Below are 25,091 nucleotides of genomic sequence, written 5' to 3' on the forward strand. Positions count from 1 at the left end.
ATCCTCACCCAAATCCACTCCATCTTCATCAAGAGAATACTCACCCAAATCAATTGTATTTGACAATAAGGCATTTGACTCATTCTTCCTTGCAAGCACACATTTAGGCACAAATACAGGAGCTTCTGGACTTAATTTGCTATTTAAAGCAGGTGGTGAGACTTGTTTTTCTTGGATCAAATCGTGGTTATTCTCTGTTAACCTTACTTGCTTTCCAGTAGTCTTCAATAAATCATCAAAGCTATTCGAACATAATAGGTCTCTTGAGGCATTACTAGTATCTTGCCTCTTCTTACTGTCATGAAAATTCTCAGTTGGACCCTTTTCACTACATGGTGAATTATTTTGACTAGTAGGGAAAAGACTTCGACTACTAGTTAATTTTTTGTGTGCAACCAGTGTCCAGTTCTTAGTTGGATTCTCGTTTTCCACTTACAAAACATGCTGCCCAGAATTTTCAGCATCTTCAACATCATATGTTATTGTGTCCTTTGGAGCTGGGAATTTTTGTTTTCCAAATGATGATTCAACCCAAGATTAACAAGAACTATCATGTGCTTTCTTAGGATCCTTCTCCACTTGTTCCTTCTCTTTGTTATCTAGTGCAGCAAAAGAATTTACCATTGGGATCTACTCTGCTATCTTCTCTGGCTGAGGTCTTTTCCCTTTGTTTGAGTTAAAAACTCGCATATCCTTTGTTACGTTCCAGACTTGTAGATTAGGATTTCTTTGTTGTCTTCCTGTCCCTCTATTTTGAAAGTCCATCATCTTTGTTTCTTCATTAATCCTAACTTTCTGCTTCTGAGTTTGGGTCCCTACACCCTTACTACTTGCTAGAATTTTCGATCCCTTATTCTGATGTTCACTATCCCCATTGTTTTCTCCTTCATCATTCAATACTTTCAACTCTGGATGAAGAACAAAACACTCCATCTATGTATGCCCTTGAAGCTTGCAAGTTTTGCAATACTTTGGCATATAATCATATTTTATGTTAATCCATTTTGATATGATTTCCCCCGAACTAGCCTTCTTAACTCCAACATTAATTCGTTTGGGAAAATCTCTCAAAAGATCAACTTCCACCTTGATCTTGGCACAACTTGGTCTGGATTTTTTTTAGTAGCCATATCCACATGTAGAGGCTTTCCAACTGCCTTAGCCATAGTAAATAAGGACTCTTGAACAAAGAAATTAGGGGACAAACCAGGAAACGAGATCCAAGCCAGTGCCGTGGTTGTTTCTGCCTCTGGACTAAACCATGGTTCCCACTTAAGGGGCCTCATCTGATAGAAACCATCCTTGGCGCGAAGAAAGTATGTAGGTTTTGACATTACATGTATGTAATCCTCCATGGTGGTGAGTCGAATTAAAACATATCTATCTCTTAAAAAGACTATTTTGCATTTGCCTTGATCTCGCACTGAAGAGGCACAATTTTTCGTATTTCCTCTAACTCGGGCCATCCGTAAGAAAATTTTCCGATGATAACAAATTCCAAATCTTCTTGTATAATCATATTATCCACTTCTTCTTCATCCCACAAGACTATTGGTTCACCATGTACGTAAGTTTTGTCCTTTATGGGAATAGAGTGTTTAGGTTTGACAGTTTTTGGGGTTAAGGAGTTCAAGTATGAAGGTATTACAGGTACTGGTGGTGGCTCATTACTATTGTCTTTTTGATTATTTAATTATATCATCATTTCATCAGTTATAAAAAAAACTTATAATCTATTGATATTCCCCACTAAAATAAAACGTTTAAATTAACTTATAGTTCTCCTAAACTTAAATTTCCACAGCTTCTCACCCATTACTATTTGACATTTGCAACAACGGGCATTATAGCCAAGACTATGAGAAAAAGGATCAACTTCATAGGTGTCGAATAAAATCGGCTATAGCTTTATGCAAATACATCGTGGTGATGGAACTATTGAGTTGCATGCCAAATTATTACACTGCAAATTTTGCTATAGCTTGAAAAGTATTAGCTTCTAATTTTAATTAAATTGTAAGTTTGATCTCTCTCAATTAATAAAACATTCAGGATTATGTTTGAATCAATATTATCTTATTATTAATTTCTCCTAAATTGTATGGTCTTATTCTAAAAGTTTCATTCTAATTAAAATTTACTTATTCATCATATACGTAATTTAACTAATAATTTCTTTTTTTTTTTGGGATTTATATAGCCGGACGTCACAAATAAAAATTTTCTATTAGGACACGGGGATAATAAAATGGTTTTAATTGGTCACAAATTCATAGTATTTGATACTCTATATGATAGAAAAAATATTTTTTTTATCTATATCGATTTGATTTTAGTCTATTACATATGTATTTGGTATCATTTGATACCATCAAAACATTTTGTGATTGAGTTTCACAATTTTAGATTTTCTTTTGAGATTTTAGAGCAAGTAGTTGGGCGGATGTATAACTTATTGTCCTTTAAAATTCAAAACATTGCATTTTCCCATATTATAATGAGTTAATATCATAACAAAAAATGCAATAAGTATAAAATAATAAATTATCATTTTCTATTAATACCTTAATTAAGAAAGATAAAAATTCTAATTTCATAACTGTTAATTTATTTTTGGTCAATTTTATGAGTATTTGTAGTGTTTCAAATAAGAATGTCTGAATAGCTTTGGCTCAATTATGATTAAGGAAGTTATTCCGGCAACAAAATTATTTCTCTTTCAACACAACTTTTATATTTAATTTCTAATATTAAGATGACTAATTCTTATAAATGAAATATTTACTAATAAGAAGCATAAAACAAAATGATGTTTCTATTCGTAATTTTCTACCAATGGCTCAAGGCCTGATAAAAAAAAATCATGTGAATTCATATTTCTTCCTTAGAAAAAATATTAATGAACAGTACTAATCCTCTCTAAAAAATATAATATGAAAATTGATAATTTATAAGCTATATCTGCAACCAACATGATCAATGATAATAGTAAAATCATGATTTCGTCGAACACATAATATATTTAGCAAATTTTGATTTAGGCCTTTTATTGTTGTATCCTTATAGTTATTTTTGTTTATTTTACTTTTTTATTTAATATGAAAATGCAGGTGAAGTTTTTGTTCAATTTTGAAATTACAATTTTTTTTTATGTTTCAGATAATCTTTTAGAAGAAAAATAAAAGGTGACTTAGCAATAATCTTGACTAATTTTTTTTAATATATTCGAAATAGATTAAAGTGTATATTAAAATAAGATAACACATATTGGCTATTGCACCATTAGTCCAGACACCGTCCACCCCATACTACACTGTACCTTTGTACATTCCAAAGACAATTGATTTAAACGTCTGATCTTAAGCAATTTGTGAATTCTTGTATTATTATACGTATTATTAGGTATAATTAAATTATTTTTTATGCAAAAATTCCCCAAAAATAATAAACCTTTAAAGCAGATACACATATGGGCTATTGCACCATTAGTCCAGACAACGTCCACCACATACTACTTTGTACATCCCAAAGAAATTGATCTAAACGTGTGATCTTAAGCAATTTGTGAATCTTTGTATTATTCTATTATCATGTATAGTAAAAGTATATTTTTAAAAATAGTTGTCAATTTAAATAATCAACAGAGAAAATTAATTATATTTTTCTAACGTTATTCTTAACATTAATTATTTTAAAATTAAGAGGCACCGGATAAAAATTAAAGAATTAATAATGATCCACCAAAAGATAAATAAATTGAACTCTATGTGACGAATGCGATGACCTATTGACTAATGGATCACGTCAGTACTTAGAACACAAAAAAATCGAAAAATTAAGGCATCTAATTTACACCACTATATATACAACGTGTAAGTATGTACAACAAACAAATCATAACCAATTTTTGAGAAATTCTTCCTTTTTTTTTCACTTGTTTACTTGTTCATACAACAAAAATGGCTAATGATGAGGTGATTCTGTTGGATTTTTGGCCTAGTATATTTGGTATGAGGCTAAGGATTGCACTTGCTGAAAAAGAGATAAAATATGAGTACAAAGAAGAGGATTTGAGGAACAAAAGTCCTCTGCTTTTGCAGATGAATCCTATCCACAAGAAAATCCCTGTTTTGATTCATAATGGGAAACCAATTTGTGAGTCTATTATTGGAGTTGAGTATATTGAGGAAGTGTGGAAGGATAAAGCCCCTTTGCTCCCTTCTGATCCTTATGAGAGGGCACAAGCTAGGTTTTGGGCTGATTACATTGATAAGAAGGCAAATTCATAGCCCTTTCCCTTTTTTCTGTTTGGTATTTATTAGCCTATCTAAACTAATTTGGGATTGAAGCATTGTTGTGTTGTGCTGTGTTGTTAGAGTTCATGTTAGAGTGGGGTAGAGTCCCACCTTAATTGGAATAGATTAGTTGTTTACTTTTATATAGATATAGATTATTCTCTTCAGCTAACTTTTGAAGTTGATTGAGTTAGACATATGTGTTATATCTTTACATGATATCAGAGTCAGATTCATTGCCTTTTGTGCTTCTAATTTAAACTCATGTTGAACCCGTACGTGAAGGGATGTAAAAGTGGGTTAGAGTCATACATTTGTTGGAGAATGAGCTGGTAGTCTTATATGAATTCAAGACATTGCTTTCCTTATGAGCTAGCTTTTAAGATTGACTTAGGTCCAAGTGTCATATATTTATATGGTGTTAGAGTAAGATTCATCCCTATTTGCACTTCTGTCTCAAGCTCCAGTTGGGCGTTGACGTGAAGAGGGTGTTAGAGCCCCAAATTGTCTCGTTATATAGTTTTAGTTAATCATCACTTCACAGGCTAGACTCCTTTCCGCACTCAAGATGCTAACTCGGAGGCCTGGGGTGTAAGAGGTTAAATTGGTTGAAGAAATGAATTATTGTCTCGTTATATAGTCTTGGTTAATCCTATTCCTCACTTTGTAAACTAAGACCCCCTACTCCAGATGCTCAGTCCTAGGCGCGAGGGGTATATATTAGAGTTTAACATTAGTTGAAGAAATAGAATACTATCTCGGTATAAATTCATGTTTTGTGGCAACAAGTGTTAACCGTTTTCTTTTTCTGTGTTTGTTGAAATTCCAGTTGTATGATACAGCAAGGAAGATATATACAACAACGGGAGACGAACAGGAGGCAGGTAAGAAAGATTTCATAGAAATCCTTAAAGTGTTGGAGGGAGCACTTGGAGAGAAGCCTTATTATGGAGGAGATAACTTTGGTTTTGGGGATATTGCTCTGATTGGGTTCTACTGCTGGTTTCATGCTTATGAGGTTTATGGTAACTTCAGCATTGAGGCTGAGTGCCCAAAGCTTGTGGCTTGGGCCAAGAGGTGCATGAAGAGGGACAGTGTGGCTAAAACTTTGCCTGACCAACATAAGGTCCTTGAGTTTGTAAAAATTCTTAGGGAAAAGCTTGGACTTGAATAAACATGTGCATATCATAATGTATTGAAAAAAGGCACTTCATTGTGCCTTTTCTTGATTTGAAATGTTGTTTGGTCATAGTGTAGGTTCTATTCTACTTGTAATAAAGGACAAGCTTGTGTCTTGTTGAGTGTTGGCTTTTGTGATGAGAAGTAATTACTTTTTTCATTAGCATCATCTAACACAATCTCTTTTTACTTATCATTTTTTACTTATTATATTTGACAAATATAGAAAAAAGGATATTTTTGAGCCATTAGATGGAATGAGGCCATTTCTGAGCCATTATTTATTCAAGTTGTTGAGGGAAATGTTGCATAAATACTTGATTTTTAAAATAAATTTATTCACTTCGGACACAACTTATGACATACGTGATTGAAATAATAAAATCTGTGTATCAATTTACAAATTTTGGCTGGTGTTGGAAAGTCACAATATATGACTGAAGTGCAATTAATTTTTATTCATGTACTTAAGGCATGTATGTCACAAGTGTAAATGTTGGTTAATTGATTATTTCTTTCGACTAGAAACAACAACTTATTTTTGTTGAATTTCAATAATTTAACACATGATTTAATGCACAAATATACTTCAAATCATTATAATTTGAAATATAAGTACTTATATCCAGCTCATTTTACAATAGTAATGTACTTAAGATGCACATGACTGAAGTGCATTCGATTTTTCGCATGCACGTAAAATGTGTGTGTCTCAATTGTAGATGTTCAATTAATTTTACCTCCCAAAAATAAAAATATAACAAACTTGTTTTACAATAATGTTAATTTACCAACATTTTAAAACTTTTCCAGTAACATACCTTTAATTTAAAACTTACTCTCATATTCAAAATTCAAGATCATTTTTTTAAAAAAAAAAATTATATTTTAATAGCTATAAATTTAAAATAATATTGTTTCCCATGCATGAATATGAATAAAAAGGATCAATCATACAACTAGGGGTATTTTATAATATGATTTCAAAGTGAAAAATGCCCAAAAAGTCCAAGATAATAGGTAAGCCCTAACATAAGAAGTCCATATCAGTCATCTTTAATCTTTCCTCTCTCTTTTTTATTTAATTTATATTTAACTAAAATCTTTGACAGCATATTGGCTATTGCACCATTACTCCAGACACCGTCCACCCTATACTACACTGTACCTCTGTACATTCCAAAGATAATTGATTTAAACGTGTGATCTTAACCAATTTCTGAATTCTTGTATTATTATACGTATTACCAGGTATAGTAAACGTATTTTTTTTTCAAAATAGTTGCCAATTTAAAAAATTAATTATCTTTTTCTAACTTTGTCCTTAATATTAATTATTCTAAAATTAAGAGGCACTAGATAAAGATTAAAGAATTAATAATGAACCACAAAAAGATAAATAAATTGAACTCTATGTGACGAAAGCAATGACCTTATAGGCTATAGACCAATTGATCACGTGACTATTTAGAACACAAAAAAATCGAAAAAATTAAGGCATCTACACCACTATATACTGCGTGTATGTATGTACAACAAACAAATCAATACTTTAGCAATTTTGAGATTTTTTTTTTCTTAATTCTTCTGAACTTGTTAATTCATACAAAATAAAATGGCTAATGATGAGGTTATTCTGTTGGATTCTTGGCCTAGCATGTTTGGTATGAGGCTAAGGATTGCACTTGCTGAAAAAGAGATTAAATATGAGTACAAAGAAGAGGATTTGTGGAACAAAAGTCCTCTGCTTTTGCAGATGAACCCTATCCACAAGAAAATCCCTGTTTTGATTCACAATGGGAAACCAATCTGTGAGTCACTTATTGGAGTTGAGTATATTGAGGAAGTGTGGAAGGATAAAGCTCCTTTGCTCCCTTCTGATCCTTATGAGAGGGCACAAGCTAGGTTCTGGGGTGACTACATTGATAAGAAGGTAAATTCATAGCCCTTTCCCCCCTTTTTTTTGGTATTTATTATCCAATCTAAACTAATTTGGGATTGAAGCATTGTTTGTGTTGTGTTGTTAGACTGGGTTAGAGTCCCACATCGGTTGGAATAGATTAGTTGTTTACTTATATGGACATAGATAATTCTCTTCTTATGAGCTAACTTTTGAAGTTGATCGAGCCGCACATTAATTGGAGAATGAGCTGGCAGTCTATTTATATGAATTTGGACAATTCTTTCCTTATGAGCTAGCTTTTGGATCCATCCCTACTTGTATTTCTGTCCCAAACTCCAGTTGGGCCTTGACACGAAGAGGGTGTTAGAGAGCCAAATTGTCTCATTATATAGTTTTAGTTAATCATCACTTCACAAACTAGACCCCCCCCCCCCACCCTCTCCGCGCTTTAGATGCTAAGTCGTAGGCCTGGGGTGTTAGAGGTTAAATTAGCTGAAGAAATGACCCTTTAGAGTTTCACATTAGTTGAAGAAATAGAATGCTGTCTGTGTTTGTTGAAATATAAGTGTTAACCGTTTTCTTTTTTTGTGTTTGTTGAAATTTTAGTTGTATGATACATCAAGGAAGATTTATACAACAACGGGAGACGAACAGGAGGCAGGTAAGAAGGATTTCATAGAAATCCTTAGAGTGTTGGAGGGAGCACTTGGAGAGAAGCCTTATTATGGAGGAGATAACTTTGGTTTTGGGGATATTGCTTTGATTGGGTTCTACTGCCGGTTTCATGCTTATGAGATTTATGGTAACTTCAGCATAGAGGCTGAGTTCCCAAAGCTTGTGGCTTGGGGCAAGAGGTGCATGCAGAGGGACAGTGTGGCTAAAACTTTGCCTGACCAACATAAGATCCTTGAGTTTATAAAAATGCTAAGGCAGAAGCTTGGAGTTGAATAAACATATGCATATCATAATGTATTGAAAAAAAGCACTTCATTGTGCCTTTTCTTAAGTTGTTGTTTCAAGATTTGAAATGTTTGTTTGATCATAGTGTTAGTTATATTGTACTTGTAACTTGTAAAGGACAAGCTTGTGTCTTGTTGAATGTTGGCTTTTGTGATGAGAAGTAATTATATTTTTCATGAGCATCATCTGTCCCTTTTTACTTGTTCAATTTTGATTTTTTGATTTTTATCTTTTTGCTTGTTATTTTTATAAATAAGAAAAAATAATATTTTTTTTTTACCTATTTTAACCTCAATTTATTTGGAGAGTTAATGTTTTTAAAAAAAGTTAGAATCTCTTCAATAAGTAAATTGATTTTGGAATTATATCAATTAATAGGGGTAAAATGGTAAATTCACTATGTCATTTATTATTTTGTTAATAGGCGTGTCATGTAAAAATTGGACAAGTAAATAGGGAGCAGATGTAGTAGAAGTACTATGACGTGTGAAGTGTGTAGACCGTAGTGTAGAATACTTATATAGTGTCTAGTAATGTTAAATGATTAATATTTAATATTTATGAAGAGTATAGTAGTAAATTACAATTGTCTTAATGGTTATCGGTTTAAAAATAAATAAAAAGTCTAGCTTGACAGTGTAGTTGGCATACATTTCAAACCCCTACCATTTTTCCGTTTTAATTAAAAGCTTGTGAAAGGGACTTTGATATTTTTTTTAAGTAAAATAATAAACCTTAAGGAATATACACATTGTTTCTTTGTACAACTCAAAGATATTGATATGAACGTGTAATCTAAAGTAATTTGTAAATATTTGTATTGCTATATTATATGTTATAAGTTTTATTCTTCGTTTTATGTGGTTTTTTAGTAGTTAAGATTTTCATTATTTGTACAGGTGAAACTAGTAGTAACTTTTTTACAATTTATATATAACTCAAAAAATTATTTTTGTTCTATTTTCGTGTATGAGCCGAGCTAGAAGATGTAAGGAGATAATTTGAATCTTGTTTGTTAAAAATTACATTATATATGATCCAAAATTATATTTTATATATATCTAAAATCAAATATTGAATCTTCTTGAACTCTTAGTATATTTATTTATTGATATTTTGATTATTTTCTTTTAAAAAACAAACAATAAAACATGACCCCATCGCTATCAAATGTTGTGGTACTACCTCCGACCATTTTTATTTGTCATGTTGCGTTTTTCAAAAGTCAATTTGACTAATTTTTAAAATTAAATTAAATTACATTAATTCGACATTTTAAATAAAAAATTAAATATTCAAAAACTATACGAAAAGTACTTTAAATTGCAATTTCTTGCATATCAATATGATGAAATATATATATCGTAAAATGTTAGTCAAAGTTCTTATAGTTTAACTCTAAAAAAGAAAACTATGACAATTAGAAGTGGACGGATGGAGTATAATATATTTTTTCTACTATGGGAATTCAGTTACATCTCCTTTCCACGTACTCGATAAATTTGGAAATTCAAAAGTATGGTTAATAGTCTCCATAGTGAGAAATCGTGTGGACGTCATTGCAAGTTTTGTATATTTATGGAGGTCTGTCTCATGTTGAGAAGAATCTTGATATTTCGAATTGTTGAAACGCTTGAAAATAGATGGCATTTGGCCATACTATATAGTACTAATTCTTCTTTCCCCTTTTTTTTTTTTTAACAATTTAAAATATTTTAAGGACATACGATTAAAATCAGACAATTTTTTATTTGATTCTTAAAATATAAATGATATTATATAAATTGAGATAAAAAATATTTAATAGTAAGCATATTATATTATTATAAAATGCTAAAAAAATGTTTTTCTAACGGTATTAAAAATTGGGAAAATTGTATAAAATAGCAAACTATTAATTCAAATTAAATATTATAGCCATAGTTTATTTTAATTGTAATTCGCAGCAAACATCCCTTTTTTTGCCATTTGATTCGGTATACAATTAGTCATTTTATACATTTCGATATAAAATGTGTTTGTGTTTGTACAAAGCGGGGAAAAAATGTATATATAAATACAAATACATATATTTTCGTCTTATACACTTATAATTATACAAATACAGATCTTTTTATACAAATTACAATGTATAAATGAATTTATACAAAAGTGAACAATTTATATGAAATTGAATGTTTGTAGCGAATTATACAAATCAAAAGTTCCATAACAAACATAAAATTTGATATGAAGCGCAACAATGCAAACTATAGTTATAATATACAAATATGATTTTTATGTTTGCTAGTTGCTCTTAAAAATTTATAGTAACAAATAAATTGGAATAAATAAAGCATTAAATTTGGAGAGTATTTCCAAGATAAAAGAGGAACAGAGAATAAATGGAATATTAAATTGGCGATTTCGAATAGAAAAAAAAGGAACACAAGAACGTATAGGAGCCTCTATTTTTTGAACTTACTATCTATCCATTTGTAATCAGATATTTCAAATTTGAATTTTCATATAAAAAATATTATTATCCACTTTTAATTAAATATTTTAAATATGAGTTTAAATTTAAGAAAAAACTATTATTAATCGCATTTTCTTCAGAAATAAAACCTATCATAATTAATGCTATACCAAATAAATATAATTTTGGTAAGAGACCACGTGACGAAAGTGATGACCTATAAATCTTAGGCCGCCCAGAAAAGTCTCGAATATTATAGACTTCAACATATAAATGAAAAAAAATAACTTGCAAAAATCCAATGGACCACTATATATACTACGTATATGTATGTGCTCCATAGGTAACCAATTTTGAGAAATTCTTCTTTCTTTTTTCTACACTTTGATTACTTGTTCATACAACAAAAATGGTTAATGATGAGTTGATTCTGTTGGATTCTTGGCCTAGCATGTTTGGTATGAGGCTAAGGATTGCACTTGCTGAAAAAGAGATAAAATATGAGTACAAAGAAGAGGATTTGAGGAACAAAAGTCCTCTGCTTTTGCAGATGAATCCTATCCACAAGAAAATCCCTGTTTTGATTCATAATGGAAAACCCATTTGTGAGTCTATTATTGGAGTTGAGTATATTGAAGAAGTTTGGAAGGATAAAGCCCCTTTGCTCCCTTCTGATCCTTATGACAGAGCACAAGCTAGGTTCTGGGCTGATTACATTGACAAGAAGGTAAATTCATAGTCCTTTCCCCTTTTCTTTTTAGGATTTATTAACAATTGATAACCATTTTCTTTTTCTGTGTTTGTTGAAATTTTCAGTTTTATGATTCTGGGAGGAAGCTATGGACAACAAAGGGAGAAGAGCAAGAGGCAGCTAAGAAAGATTTCATAGAATGCCTTAAAGTGCTGGAGGGAGCACTTGGAGAGAAGCCTTTCTTTGGAGGAGATAACTTTGGTTTTGTTGATATTGCACTGATTGGGTTCTACAGCTGGTTTCATTCTTATGAGACTTATGGTAACTTCAGCACAGAAGCTGAGTGCCCAAAGTTTGTGGCTTGGGCCAAGAGGTGCATGCAGAGGGACAGTGTGGCTAAGTCTTTGCCTGACCAACATAAGGTCCTTGAGTTTGTAAAGACTCTTAGGCACAAGTTTGGACTTGAATAAACATATGCATATCATAATGTATTGAAAAAAAGGCACTCCATTGTGCCTTCTTGTGTTGTTGTTTTAAGATTTGAAATGTTTGTTTGGTCATAGTGCAAGTGAGTTCTACTTTTACTTTACTCGTAATAAAGGAATATTAGCTTGTCTTGTTGAGGGTTGGCTTTTCTTTGTCCTTGTACGTAATTCTGGGACTTTTCCTCTTTGTATTTACAAGTAATCACTTTTTTCATGAGCATCGTCTATCACCAATAGTAACAACAACTCAGATCTAAATAAGTTGGGATCGACTATATGATTTTACTTTATGCCATCCAGAACATAATAAACAATAACAACTCTGTTATTTTACATTTTCTCGATTCCTTTTTATTTCTGTTTTTAATTGTTTTGAAGAGCAGGGGCTCATCTAGTTTTTACTCGGATTTTGTGCCTTTCAACTTAACCCATTACTTTTGGCTCAATGGTTGACCTAGAAATTACGCCTAATGATTTTGATAACTTTTGATCAATCTAAGAAATTCAAATTCCATGTTCAAACTTTTAACAGAACTTCAACTTTAATCAATCTAATTTCAAATCATGTCCAAACGAAGCCTAAGATATGGTGGGGATTGGAGTAGTTTGATCTTAATTTTGTTTTGTGCACCCAATCATCGGAAACAAAAAATATTTACTATTCAAAGTTTGAGGACTTCTTATGAAATATCCCTTCTGATCCTTGTGAAAGAGCACAAGCTAGGTTCTGATAATTACTTTTGATCAACGTAGGAAATTCAAATTGTATGTACAAATTTTACACAAAAATTCACTATCAAATCATTATGATTTCAAGTCATGTCCAAATGGCACATAAGATGATGAATTAAGTAAGGTGTTCTTTTGAACCTTATTTCCTGAAATGATTATACAATATATATAAGATTAAAATTAACTTTTATGTATGCATAGTAGATATTGAATTTGCTTAGTTGCCTTCTGTGTCTACTTATTTATTTTTTGAAATTTCTTAATGAAAATCATGACTCTTCACTTACTCATAGTTGATAACAATGGACAACAATAATGATTGCAATTTCTAAATCAATTTGTTTGACATAGATGACAAGATTTTTTTTCTTACCATCCTAACCACTTTAATTTTTTTTTCTATTTGTCCTTACTAACAAATTTCATGATCCTTTTCTTGTTTTATAATATTAAATTTTATTTTAATCAAATAAAGAAATATTTGGTGAGCCTCTATTGGTGTAGATCTACCAGGCGACGAAAGCGCTGACATACAGGTTACACGAATCTCCAAGAGCTATATATGTATATGTACAACAATCATATCAGTACTACCAATTTTGGAAAAAAAAATATTTTTTCTTCTTCATTTGCCTTTGTTAATTTATCTGCAACGCACGTTCTCAGAAACTAGTACATGGCTAATGATGAGGTGATTCTGGTGGATTTCTGGGCTAGCATGTTTGGTATGAGGTTAAGGATTGCACTTGCTGAAAAAGAGATAAAATATGAGTACAAAGAAGAAGAGGGGCTGATTACTAACAAAAGTTCTCTGCTTTTAGAGATGAATCCTATACACAAGAAAGTTCCAGTTTTGATTCATAATGGAAAACCAATTTGTGAGTCTATTATTGGAGTTGAGTATATTGAGGAAGTTTGGAAGGAAAAAACCCCTTTGCTCCCTTCTGATCCTTATGACAGAGCACAAGCTAGGTTCTGGGCTGATTACATTGACAAGAAGGTAAATCCATAGCACTAATTAGGATTTATTTTAGCCAAATCTGAATTAATTTGAAATTGAATCTTTCTATTTTTTTGTGTTGTGTCGGTAGAGTTTCACATTGGTTGGTTGAAGGTGAAATGTGTTTTCTTAATAGCTTGGTTAATGGTGACCTAATGAAATTAGCTTTTTTTGGAGTTAAATTAGGTAAACTCTGCTTTTCTTTTGGCCCTTTTATTTTACTATTCGTACTCCAAATGTCTTGTTGAAAATACAATTAAATAATAAAGTGTAATCTCTCTTTAATAATTTAAACTTTTAGATGAAATATTCACACACTTAAACACAGTATAAGAGATTCTGAGATCAAATCTCAATTCCATCCATATCGAAAAGAATTTCACGTGCTTGGCACATGAAAAAAAAATTGGGGTCATTTTGAAAATACAATTAAGTAATAAATTTAGATGAGATGATCACATACTTCAACATGTTTAGTCCTAGGCCTATAGGGTATTAGAGTTTCACATGAGTTGTAAAAATGAAACTGTTAATCCACACTTCATAAACTAGGGTTCTCCCTACTCCAGATGCTCAATCCTTGGCCTGATGTATGTTAGAGTTTCACATTGGTTGAAGAACACTTCATAAGCTAGGTTCCCCGCTCCAGATGCTCAATCCTAGTCGTAGGGGTGTTAGAGTTTCACATTAGTTGAAGAAGAGGAATATTGTCTTGTAATGTAGTCTTGGTTAATCCTCACTTCATATTCTAGGTTTTGCTAGTGTCGTCTAAGGTCCATTTTCTTAACATGAACTTGACTAGGACTTTTATTTCAGTTTTGTGGCAACAAGTGATAACCTCTTTTCTTTTTCTGTGTTTGTTGAAATTTTTAGTTATATGTTTCTTCAAGGAAGATATGGGGAACAAAGGGAGAAGAGCAGGAGGCAGGTAATAAAGATTTCATTGAAGTCCTTAAAGTGTTGGAGGGAGAACTAGGAGAGAAGCCTTACTTTGGAGGAGATAATTTTGGTTTTGTGGATATTGCTCTCATTGGGTTCTATAGTTGGTTTTATGCTTATGAGACTTATGGTAACTTCAGCACAGAGGCTGAGTGTCCAAAGTTTGTGGCTTGGGCGAAGAGGTGCATGCAGAGGGGCAGTGTAGCTAAGTCTTTGCCTGACCAACATAAGGTCCTTGAGTTTATACAAATGCTAAGGCAGAAGTTTGGAATGGAATAAACATATGCATCATAATGTATGTATTGAATAAAGCACTTCATTGTGCCTTGTTGAGTTGTTGTTTCAAGATTTGAAATTGTTATTTGAGTGATTTGATGTTTTGTTCGACTGGTCATTGATTATGGGAATTATGCATCATGTATAATGTATTACTCTATAAAAAATGCACTTAATTTGACGTTCCTTTTTGAGTTGTAGTAGCTAGATTTTAAATATTTGTTTGGCCATATAGTGTAAGTCAGTTCTAAACTCTAAATATGGTTAAACCTTTGATTGAAATCTAAATAGAAATCCTAAAATGGCTATCCATGGACCATGCACTTCTCCTGAAAAGGGGAGACAAGGAAGAGGACTCAAGAGCCAATGATCATCAAAAGTCAACAAGTTGTAAATTTGAAGTTTTGTCCATGAGATAACTCTACTCTAAGATCAAGACTTGTAAAACACCAACTTGTAGACAAATAAAAGCCCACTTCTTTAAGAAAAGAGTCCAGCCCATTATAAGATTCCAAATCTTAATTGCGACATGCGGACGTTTTAGGATATTACAATATTTTGACTATGAATTATGATTTTCTTATTTGGTAAATTATATAAGAATTGAGAAATTTTGATAGTTTTTACGACTTGTGGATTTTCATCTTAAGAAATTCAAATTAGATGCCCAAACAAAACTTCAACTTCAAATCAATGTGCTTTCAAATTGTGTCCAAAAGACGAATTAGATTAATAATTAAAATTCTTGTACTTATTAGTTATTCTGCAAGGGATTCTTTCGAATTTATGTATATGTATTGAGTTTCCTTGAATTCTTTGCATGTCTACTTATTTATATTTTGAATTTTCTTTTATGAAAATCATGACTCTTCACTGTTAAATTATGAGATATAATTTATCAATAATGATGATTGTGGTTGAGAATGATAGGTGAAGGCACGTAATTGTTAATTGTGGATGGCAATAATAGTAATCGATAATAATGGGCGATAAATGAATGGAATTAATAAACTACCATTTTTATCAAAATCTCTAAATCAATTTGTTTGTCATAATTAACTTGAATTGGAGTTTAAGAATATATATATTTATTTATTTATTTATTTATTTATTTTTAAATATGATATATTAATTAAATATTTTAAATGAATTAATAAAAATATAATAACAAAAAGGAAATCAAGAACTATAGCCTTATTGCTTGAACTCTAATATATATAATATAAAATAGACCACGTGATGGAAGCGATGACATACAGAGTATATAATTAGGCCACAAAGGAAAAATCTCAAAATATTATAGACTTCAATGATGTGTTATGTATATCTAAAACATATTATAAAATAATACGATGAAGTAGTTTTCTAGGAAATAAAATAATATGGACCTCGTGACGAAAGTAATGACCTATCTATCTGTGTAAAATGACGTTTAAAAATATCAAATTTTGTTATTTAAAATAAGTTATAGATACTTTATAGAAAAATATATCTAATGATCTTGAAATTAAGTAGTTCTCTATTTGTCATATGAACAAGCATTCAAGATTAAAAGTCGAAACTTATTGAATCTGAAATTTTATCGCAAAATAAGTTAGGTCAAAGTTTATGACTATATGCCTCCAAAATCAATCTCGTAAATCACTCAGATATTTGTATGACTATGAATAATTTCATTAAAGATAAAATGAGATCGACGACTAAGAATAAAATAATGTCAAATAAATGAGGACAAAGTAAAAAAGGTTTAATACATCCACTATTTCTTAAAAAACTTGTTAGTACATTTCATTTAAACAATAGAATTACAATATGTTCCAATTGAGCACTTGAACGTATGATAAAGAATTCTTATTAGACACTTTCAACTCAAATTCATGAATTCTTTTGTGAACGTCTACTTAGATAATTAAGTTAATAACCACATAAAATATATTATCTTAATCTCCTTTAATTATGCATATCAACCTCATTTGTAAAGACATGAGATTTTTCTGACTTGTTAAGCCTAATGCGTACATATTTTAAGTAATTAACTTATTTAAGTAGAGTCATAATCGAAACAAATCGTAATTTGAATATTTAAATTAAATTTACTTAGTTACAAAATTAATAGTTAAACACCCCAATGGATGACACAATGCTATTAATAATACACAAAAACTCCACAACACTATATATGTAGGATGTGTATGTATAACTAACAAATCAGTTGCAATTGTGAAAAAATATTAAACTTGCTGTTTCTTCTTCTCACTTGCCCTTCATGCAGCACAAAAATGGTTAATGATGAGGTGGTTTTGTTGGATTTTTGTCCTAGCATGTTTGGTATGAGGCTAAGGATTGCACTTGCTGAAAAAGAGGTTAAATATGAGTTCAAAGAAGGAGATTTGTGGAAAAAAAGTCATTTGCTTTTAGAGATGAATCCTATACACAAGAAAGTTCCAGTATTGATTCACAATGGAAAACCAATATGTGAGTCTATTATTGGAGTTGAGTATATTGAGGAAGTTTGGAAGGACAAAATCCCTTTGCTCCCTTCTGATCCTTATGAGAGAGCACAAGCTAGGTTTTGGGCTGATTACATTAACAAGAAGGTAAATTTATAACCTTTCCTCCTTTTTTGTTCATTAACTAGCTAGGATTCTTTAGCCAATTTGAACAAGGAATCATTGTTGTTTTGTGTTGTATTATTGGAGTGAAATGTTGTTTACTTATAGACTTGGTCAATTATGATGACTTGATGAGTTAACTTTTGAGGTTAAATTAGACCAACAGTTCATACTATTCTTTGTATTAAATATCTACATAAAATATCTAAAATTTAAAGATTTCGGAGCTACACTAGAGTAAATAGATCGATTTGTTTATTTTGGACTTCAATTCAAATATATCTTTTCAAATTTTAAAACTTTGAGAAAGATTTATATTTTTTCTAGATTAGAGATCTAAACTTATATAAACCATCTACGTTACCACAATATCCAATATATTGTCTTTTGTGTAGTGTTGTGGATATATAGTTGAGAATCAAGGATTATAGCTTCAACCTAGCCATCTTCACTAAGTTAACTTAGCAGTGCTTTTTGTGAAAATATCAAAATAATCCATTATGTATATTTTAAAGTTGTAATACATAAATGCCCTCTAAACTAGTCCACATATTCACTTGAACACGTAAACTCAACCTATGAATATTTGAATACCTTATTTCAATTAATGTTAACTATGATAAAAGTGTCATTCGGAATTGTTGATATCAAAGAAAATTCAAATAGTACTTTTCACTTTATTAAAAATTTATAAAGTTAAATTAAAGAAGTTATATTTGATTATACTTTTTGAAAGAAAAAAAAAACCCTTTATTTGGAATTGGGACCTTTGGAATTTAGGGAAAAGGGTCAAAAATACCCCTCAACTTTGGTTTATTGTTTGACTATGCCCTCGCCGTTAAAATGAAGTTATTTTTACCCCTCCCGTTACTAATTTCACCAAATTTACCCCTCAATTGGATGGAAAACCCAAATCAATTAAAATTACCCAATTTCAATTAAATAACCCAATTTTTTCTCTTTTTAATCCGAACCCGACCCATTTATACCAAATTAAAACCCCAAATCAAGCTCCAGCAATCCCCATTCATTTTCTCCGTTTTCCGGCGAAACACCACTAAAACAACCTCCAAACGACCACCTGAAACCACCACTCAAAACCCCCAAAAACCATAAACGACATCAAGCAGAAAACATTAACAACAATCCCATTTTCCTCTACTTTCCAGTGACGACAACAAGATCTTTCTTCTCCATTTTCGGCCAGTTCCAAGCTAGAACAACATTAAGCAAACCACCCACCGTCGGAATCATTCAAACAGCCGTGAAAACCGACCTGAAACAGCTCTCAAACACCACCCTCTCCACGCCAAAATCCAGTGGTAAAACCACACTTCAGCCCACCAGAACCCAGACCTCCATCACCCAAGCTAAAACAACCAGCAAATGACCACCAGACCACCAGTTCTCCGACCTCCAAACAACCAACCAACAAAACCCCGACCAAAACCCCATCAGAAAACAACTGAAGCACCGCTAACAGATCAAACCAACAACACAATCAGGCGAGAATCAAGGCTCAAAAACAACAGCCACAACTTCATATCTGGCTAGGCTCAACAAGCAAGCAATATCATAGTTTCAAATCTGCCCGCAGAAAAGCAAAATCCGATGATTGAACGAGCTCCAAGCTCCGACCACACTTAAATAGTGGTGCAATTTTAGTAGGAAGGACAAATATGCATGAATTTAACTACAGAATATTTGTTGTCAATTTTAGTAGTATGTGTTTCAATGGAAGAAGGAGATGGAGAAGATTAGAGAGATGGGTTTAGGGTTCTAATTTGATATAAATGGGTCGGGTGTGGATTAAAAGAGAAAATCGGGTCATTTACTTGAAATTGGGTAATTTTAGTTGATTTGGATTTTTCATCCAATTGAGGGCAAAGGGTCAAAAATACCCCTCAACTTTGGACGGGTCGGGCATTGGGTTTAAAATGGGGAATGGGTCTTTTTTTAAAATTTGGGTTAAACTGAGTCAATTTGGGGATTTCCATCCAATTGAGGGGTAAATTTGGTGAAATTAGTAACGGGAGGGGTAAAAATAACTTCATTTTAACGGCGAGAGCCTAGTCAAACAATAAACCAAAGTTGAGGGGTATTTTTGACCCTTTTCCTTGGAATTTATGAAAATGATTGGAAGCCAAGATTTGAAGCACTTTTTAAACTTTCTAATCCAATTTCGACCAAAAATAAAGTGAAAATTATCCCTCCCCACCCCTTCCCCCCAAAAAAAAAATTGGGAATAATGCTCATGACTTAACAAGCCTTAAATATTACTACTACAATATAACAAGGGATCCCATATAACAAACAAGTGTATTAAAAAATATCACTAGATTTTATTTATCACTTGATCTGTTTTATTTTACTTGACTAGTATATCAATAATAAATATTTCATTTTACTTATTAATTTCAACAAATTAAGAGTGTTGTATTATTTTTTTCATATTATTCTTTGTATTAAATATCTACATAAAATATTAGTCAAATTTAGAATTTCATAACATCACTAATAACACGTGTCAAGTAATATAAAATGGAGCGAAAAACGTGATTTGTGTTTCAAAAATCCTTTTCATATTATATTATTTTCTTTGCCTTTTTTAAATTGTCATGTTGCGTTTTTCGAAAGTCAATTTGACTAATTTTCAAAGTTAAGTTAGATTACATTAATTTGATATTTTAAATAAAAAAAATTAGATATTCAAAAATTATATGAAAAATACTATACATTTCAATTTTTTACATATCAATATAATGAAAAATACATCATAAAATGTTAGTCAATCAAAGTTACTATGTTTGACTCTAATAGTACTCCCTTCATTCCATATTAAGTTAATTGTGGAGGTGTTTCACACCCTTTAAGAAAAATAGATTAATAGATAAATTGAACCTAGTTTTTTATTTTTATCCTTATTAATTATTGTCAAATTTATGATTAAAATAACTAAATATTAATTAATCACTAATTCCAATACTAACTAATGAAAGGTAAAATTGGAAGAACACTCTAAAAATAATCTTGAAAACTAAATAATTAAATTAATTTAAAAAATGAAAACTGCCTCTAAAATTAACTTAATATGGAATGGAGGGAGTAAATTTGTTTTTAGTAAAAAAAAAAAAACATTTGGAGAGCTACAAACGAATCTCCAAGTGCTATACATATAGGGTTGTGTATGTACATTTATCAAATCAGTAGTTGCAATTTTGGGGAAAATTGAAATTTTCTTACATCAAAAATGGCTAACGATGAGGTGATTGTGTTGGATTTCTGGCCTAGCATGTTTGGCTTGAGGGTGAGGATTGCACTTGCTGAAAAAGAGGTTAAATATGAGTACAGAGAAGAGGATTTGAAGAACAAAAGACCTCTGCTTTTGCAGATGAATCCTATTCACAAGAAAATCCCAGTTTTGATTCATAATGGAAAACCCATCTGTGAGTCTATTATTGGAGTCGAGTACATTGACGAAGTTTGGAAGGACAAAGCCCCTTTGCTCCCTTCTGATCCTTATGAGAGGGCACAAGCTAGGTTTTGGGCTGACTACATTGACAAGAAGGTAAATTCATTTTTTCCGCCTTTTCGATTCACGAATTAGGTTTATTTAGTCGATTCGGTACTAATTTGGGATTGAAGCAGTGTTGTTATGTGTTGTATTATTTGAGTAGTTTCACATTGATTGGTTGAGAGTGAAATGTTGTTTTCTTAATTGTCTTTGTCAATGGTGACCTAATGAGATTGACTTTTTTTTTGTGGTACACCCAATGTGGGCCCTTTTACTATACTATTCGTGCTCCGAATGTTCAGTCTTGGGCGTGTGGTGTATTAGAGTTTCGCATTAGTTGTAGAAATGAAATAGTCTCGTTGTCGTTTGGTTATGTTTTATTGTGAAATTTGAAAAAAGTAAATTTGTTTCCAAGGTGAAAAATGATATTTGAAAATTGGAGTGGTGTTTGACTAAACGCCTTGTTATCCTCACTTCATAAGCTAGGACTCCCCCTGTTTCAGATGCTTAATTCTAGGCGTGTGGTGTGTTAGAGTTTTGCGTTTGGTTGATGAAATGGAAATTTATCTCATTATATAGTCTTGGTTAATCCTTACTTCATAAGCTACGTTCCATGCTTTAGATGTTCAGTCCTACGTGCGGGGTTGTTAGAGTTTCACTTTAATTGAAGAATTGGAATTATGTCTTGTTATGTAGCATTGGTTAATCCTCACTTAGTCTAAGGTCCATTTTCCATGAACTGACTAGGACTTTTATTTTAGTTTTGTGTCAACATTGGTTAATCCTCACTTCGTATGCTACGTTTCGCTAGTGTCTAAGGTCCATTTTCCATGAACTGAGTAGGACTTTTATTTTAGTTTTGTGTCAACAAGTGATGACCCGTTTCTTTTTCTGCGTTTGTTGAAATTTTTCAGTTTTATTGGCCTGCAAGGAAGCTGTGGACAACAAAGGGAGAAGAGCAAGAGACAGCGAAGAAAGATTTCATAGAATGCCTTAAAGTGCTGGAGGGAGAACTAGGAGAGAAGCCTTATTTTGGAGGGGATAACTTTGGTTTTGTGGATATTGCTCTGATTGGGTTCTACTGCTGGTTTAGTGCCTATGAGACTTATGGTAACTTCAGCACAGAAGCTGAGTTCCCAAAGTTTTTTGCTTGGGCCAAGAGGTGTATGCAGAGGGACAGTGTGGCTAAGTCTTTGCCAGACCAACATAAGGTTCTCGAGTATGTGAAACCTGTTAGGCAGAGGCTTGGAATTGAATAAAAATATGCTTATGCAATTATGCATCATAATGTATTGAAAAAAGGCACTTCATTGTGCCTTTCTTGAGTTGTTGTTTCAAGATTTGAAATGTTAGTTTTCTTCTACTTTACTTTAGTGTCTTGTTGAGTGTTGGCTTTTGTAGTCCTTGTATGTAATTCTGGGGCTTCTCCTCTTTGTAATGAGAAGTAATTACTTTTTCATTGGCATCATCTACTATCAAAATAATTACGCTTCAGTTCTAAACAAGTTGAGATTGGCTATATGATTCTACTCTATATTCTACTCTGTACTATGAGGAACATATAATAAACTGATGACAGTTCCATTATTTCACTTGTTCTTGATTCTTGTTAGCTCTGTTTTCCAAGTGTTTCGAAGAGCAGGGCTCATCTCACCATCTATCTTGTTTCAATTCTGCATCCCATTTTCCAGTAAACCAGGCTCATTTTTATGATGAGTGCAATGCATATCTTTCAGCAGTCTGGAGGCATATGTACTTGGATTTTGTGTCTTCAGTTGAACTCATTACTTTTGGCGCGATGGCTGACCCGAGTGATTTAATGCTTTGTTGGGTTTTGGTTGTATAAATAAATAACATTCACTCACACATCAAGATTTGTATTTTACAGGACATGAGCTAAATTACCTGACCCATCACCCAAAGAACCTGTGAATTAGTTAAAGGAGCAGCACCCCATTACCGAATTTTTATCAAGCTGTTTACAGTGTTGGTATGTGAATTAAATTTGACAGATGCTATATAAATAAGTTGTTGTGAAGTTGGGGGCATTGTACCTTTTGTACGCGATACTTACTCGAATAATTTATACACACTGATAGTGTAAAGAAATTATCGTATTCAGTAGTCGATGTTTAGTCTTTGTTCATCCTTGCTCCATAAGCTATATTTATTCTTTTCATAATGCATTGTTTGTTTGGTCAGTGTAAGTCAGTACTACTTTTAATTGTAACAAAGGACTCTTAATTAGCTTTGTTATGTAGAGAGTGTTTGTCTTTTTTGTAATCTGGTGCTTCTATTGTTGTATTCCTTGTATTGAGAAGTAATCACTCTTTTCATGAGCATCATATTTTCAAACAAGTTGTAGGTCAGCTATATTCTGCACATGATAAGCTTCATAAGTAAGTAAGTTGGGCTCATTTGGTTGATGAGATAAGGATAACAATTCCTAATACTCTTTATATTGACCATAAAAATTCAAATATTTTGTTTAATTTAAATTTATGAAATTGAAAATTATGTCGTGTTTGATTATACTTTTTGCAAAGAAGAAAATGGAACACTTTATTTGAAATATACAAAGATAGAGTTGGAAAACAAGATTTGGAGCGCTTATAAAAAAAAAAATCCCGTGACCAAACATAAAACACGAGTCCTAAAATTTGTTTCGTAGTAAAAAAATGCATCTGACGAATGTAGTGACAAAATGCATAGATTTCGAAGAAAGAAAAAAAAAAAAGGAACAGAAGAACGTTGAAGGCCCTCTATTGCTTCAACTCTATAATAGTCCATGTGACTCAAAGTCACATGATGTGACGAGAGCACTGACATATAGGTTAGAAACGAATCTCGAATACTCCGTGTTTTAAAATAAGTGGTATTTTTAGGTCGTGCATAGCCATAAAAACTGTGTGAATGGACCGCCACAACACTATATATATTGTACCGTACCATTAACATATCAGTATTACCAATTCTGCAAAATTCTTTTTCTTCTTTCTTCATTCATACAACAAAAATGGCTAATGATGAAGTCATTCTGTTGGATTTTTGGCCTAGCATGTTTGGTATGAGGCTAAGGGTTGCACTTGCTGAAAAAGAGATTAAATATGAGTACAAAGACGAGGATTTGAGGAACAAAAGTCCTCTGCTTTTGCAGATGAATCCTATCCACAAGAAAATCCCTGTTTTGATTCACAATGGAAAACCAATCTGTGAGTCTATTATTGGAGTTGAGTACATTGACGAAGTTTGGAAGGATAAAGCCCCTTTTCTCCCTTCAGATCCATATGACAGAGCACAAGCTAGGTTTTGGGCTGACTACATTGACAAGAAGGTAAATTCATAGTCCCTTCGTTCCAATTGATGTGCGTTAGTTGGACTTGACACATAATTAAGACGGTAAAGTAAAATTGTTACTAACTATTCTCTTTTTGTTTGTTGAAAATTTCAGCTGTTTGATTCTGGGAGGAAGCTATGGACAACAAAGGGAGAAGAGCAAGAGGCAGCTAAGAAAGATTTCATAGAATGCCTTAAAGTGCTGGAGGGAGCACTTGGAGAGAAGCCTTACTTTGGAGGAGATAACTTTGGTTTTGTTGATATTGCTCTCATTGGGTTCTACAGCTGGTTTCATTCTTATGAGACTTATGGTAACATCAGCACAGAAGCTGAGTGTCCAAAGTTTGTGGCTTGGGCCAAGAGGTGCATGCTGAGGGACAGTGTGGCTAAGTCTTTGCCTGACCAACATAAGGTCCTTGAGTTTGTAAAGACTCTTAGGCACAAGTTTGGAATTGAATAAACATATGGACCATAATTGTGCTAATAAAGGCGCCTCGCCCTTATTGTGTTGTTGTTTCAGATTTGAAATATTTGTTTGGTCATAATGTAAGTCAGTTCTACTTTTTATTGTAATGAAAGACTCTTAGATCTGTTTGGTTGAGTCTTGACTTTCTGTCATCTATGTATGGTATGATTCTGGGGATTTTCCTCTTTGAAATGAGAAGTAATCAGTTTTTCCCATTGGCATCGTCTAAAGTTTTCAATATGTCT

At 32.1% G+C, this 25,091-nt stretch overlaps 4 protein-coding genes and 1 long non-coding RNA gene across 10 annotated transcripts in view; 4 read left to right on the top strand and 1 right to left on the bottom strand.

Moving 5' to 3' along the window:
• Window positions 1-11,974, top strand: part of LOC125839326 (probable glutathione S-transferase) — a 24,253-nt gene extending 12,279 nt beyond the window's left edge. Inside the window, exons 2-4 of one of the 2 annotated variants that reach the window (XM_049518325.1) lie at window positions 7,071-7,104; window positions 11,220-11,522; window positions 11,612-11,974. In XM_049518325.1, the coding sequence (XP_049374282.1) occupies window positions 7,090-7,104; window positions 11,220-11,522; window positions 11,612-11,956 (663 nt within the window). In that variant the 5' untranslated portion in view covers window positions 7,071-7,089 and the 3' untranslated portion in view covers window positions 11,957-11,974. Of the gene's footprint in view, window positions 1-7,070; window positions 7,380-11,219; window positions 11,523-11,611 lie in introns of those variants that run through there. The other variant, XM_049518324.1, reaches the window with a different exon arrangement.
• On the top strand, window positions 3,934-15,002 carry LOC125839323 (probable glutathione S-transferase). 3 transcript variants are annotated; one of them, XM_049518318.1, is made up of 3 exons: window positions 3,937-4,249; window positions 13,676-13,703; window positions 14,577-15,002. In XM_049518318.1, exons 1-3 carry the CDS (start codon window positions 3,960-3,962, stop codon window positions 14,919-14,921), a joined length of 663 nt encoding a protein of 220 aa, XP_049374275.1. In that variant the 5' UTR covers window positions 3,937-3,959; the 3' UTR covers window positions 14,922-15,002. The 3 variants fall into 3 exon arrangements, with proteins under 3 accessions (XP_049374276.1, XP_049374275.1, XP_049374274.1); XM_049518319.1 differs by lacking the exons at window positions 13,676-13,703; window positions 14,577-15,002 and adding an exon at window positions 5,125-5,637 and having other exon boundaries at window positions 3,934-4,277; XM_049518317.1 differs by lacking the exon at window positions 3,937-4,249 and having other exon boundaries at window positions 13,380-13,703.
• On the bottom strand, window positions 7,068-21,053 carry LOC125839337 (uncharacterized). Of its 2 annotated transcripts, none has more exons than XR_007443669.1 (2): window positions 20,908-21,019; window positions 7,068-7,216 (listed from the first exon to the last, which is right to left on the bottom strand). It is a non-coding gene; the product is annotated as an uncharacterized LOC125839337 (long non-coding RNA). The 2 variants fall into 2 exon arrangements; XR_007443670.1 differs by lacking the exon at window positions 7,068-7,216 and adding an exon at window positions 11,257-11,331 and having other exon boundaries at window positions 20,908-21,053.
• On the top strand, window positions 17,198-25,028 carry LOC125839324 (probable glutathione S-transferase). Of its 2 annotated transcripts, XM_049518322.1 has the most exons (3): window positions 17,198-17,281; window positions 24,145-24,378; window positions 24,496-25,028. In XM_049518322.1, the coding sequence occupies exons 1-3, from the start codon at window positions 17,198-17,200 to the stop codon at window positions 24,838-24,840; spliced, it is 663 nt and encodes a 220-aa protein (XP_049374279.1). In that variant the 3' UTR covers window positions 24,841-25,028. The 2 variants fall into 2 exon arrangements, with proteins under 2 accessions (XP_049374279.1, XP_049374277.1); XM_049518320.1 differs by lacking the exon at window positions 17,198-17,281 and having other exon boundaries at window positions 24,016-24,378.
• On the top strand, window positions 20,768-22,378 carry LOC125839327 (probable glutathione S-transferase). Its single transcript, XM_049518326.1, has 2 exons — window positions 20,768-21,098; window positions 21,959-22,378. The coding sequence occupies exons 1-2, from the start codon at window positions 20,781-20,783 to the stop codon at window positions 22,301-22,303; spliced, it is 663 nt and encodes a 220-aa protein (XP_049374283.1). The 5' UTR covers window positions 20,768-20,780; the 3' UTR covers window positions 22,304-22,378.
• Window positions 25,029-25,091: the final 63 nt, after the last annotated feature.

Source organism: Solanum verrucosum, unplaced genomic scaffold, assembly GCF_900185275.1.
Source record: "Solanum verrucosum unplaced genomic scaffold, falcon-dt-bn FXZP01000170.1, whole genome shotgun sequence".
Taxonomy (NCBI): Eukaryota; Viridiplantae; Streptophyta; class Magnoliopsida; order Solanales; family Solanaceae; genus Solanum; species Solanum verrucosum.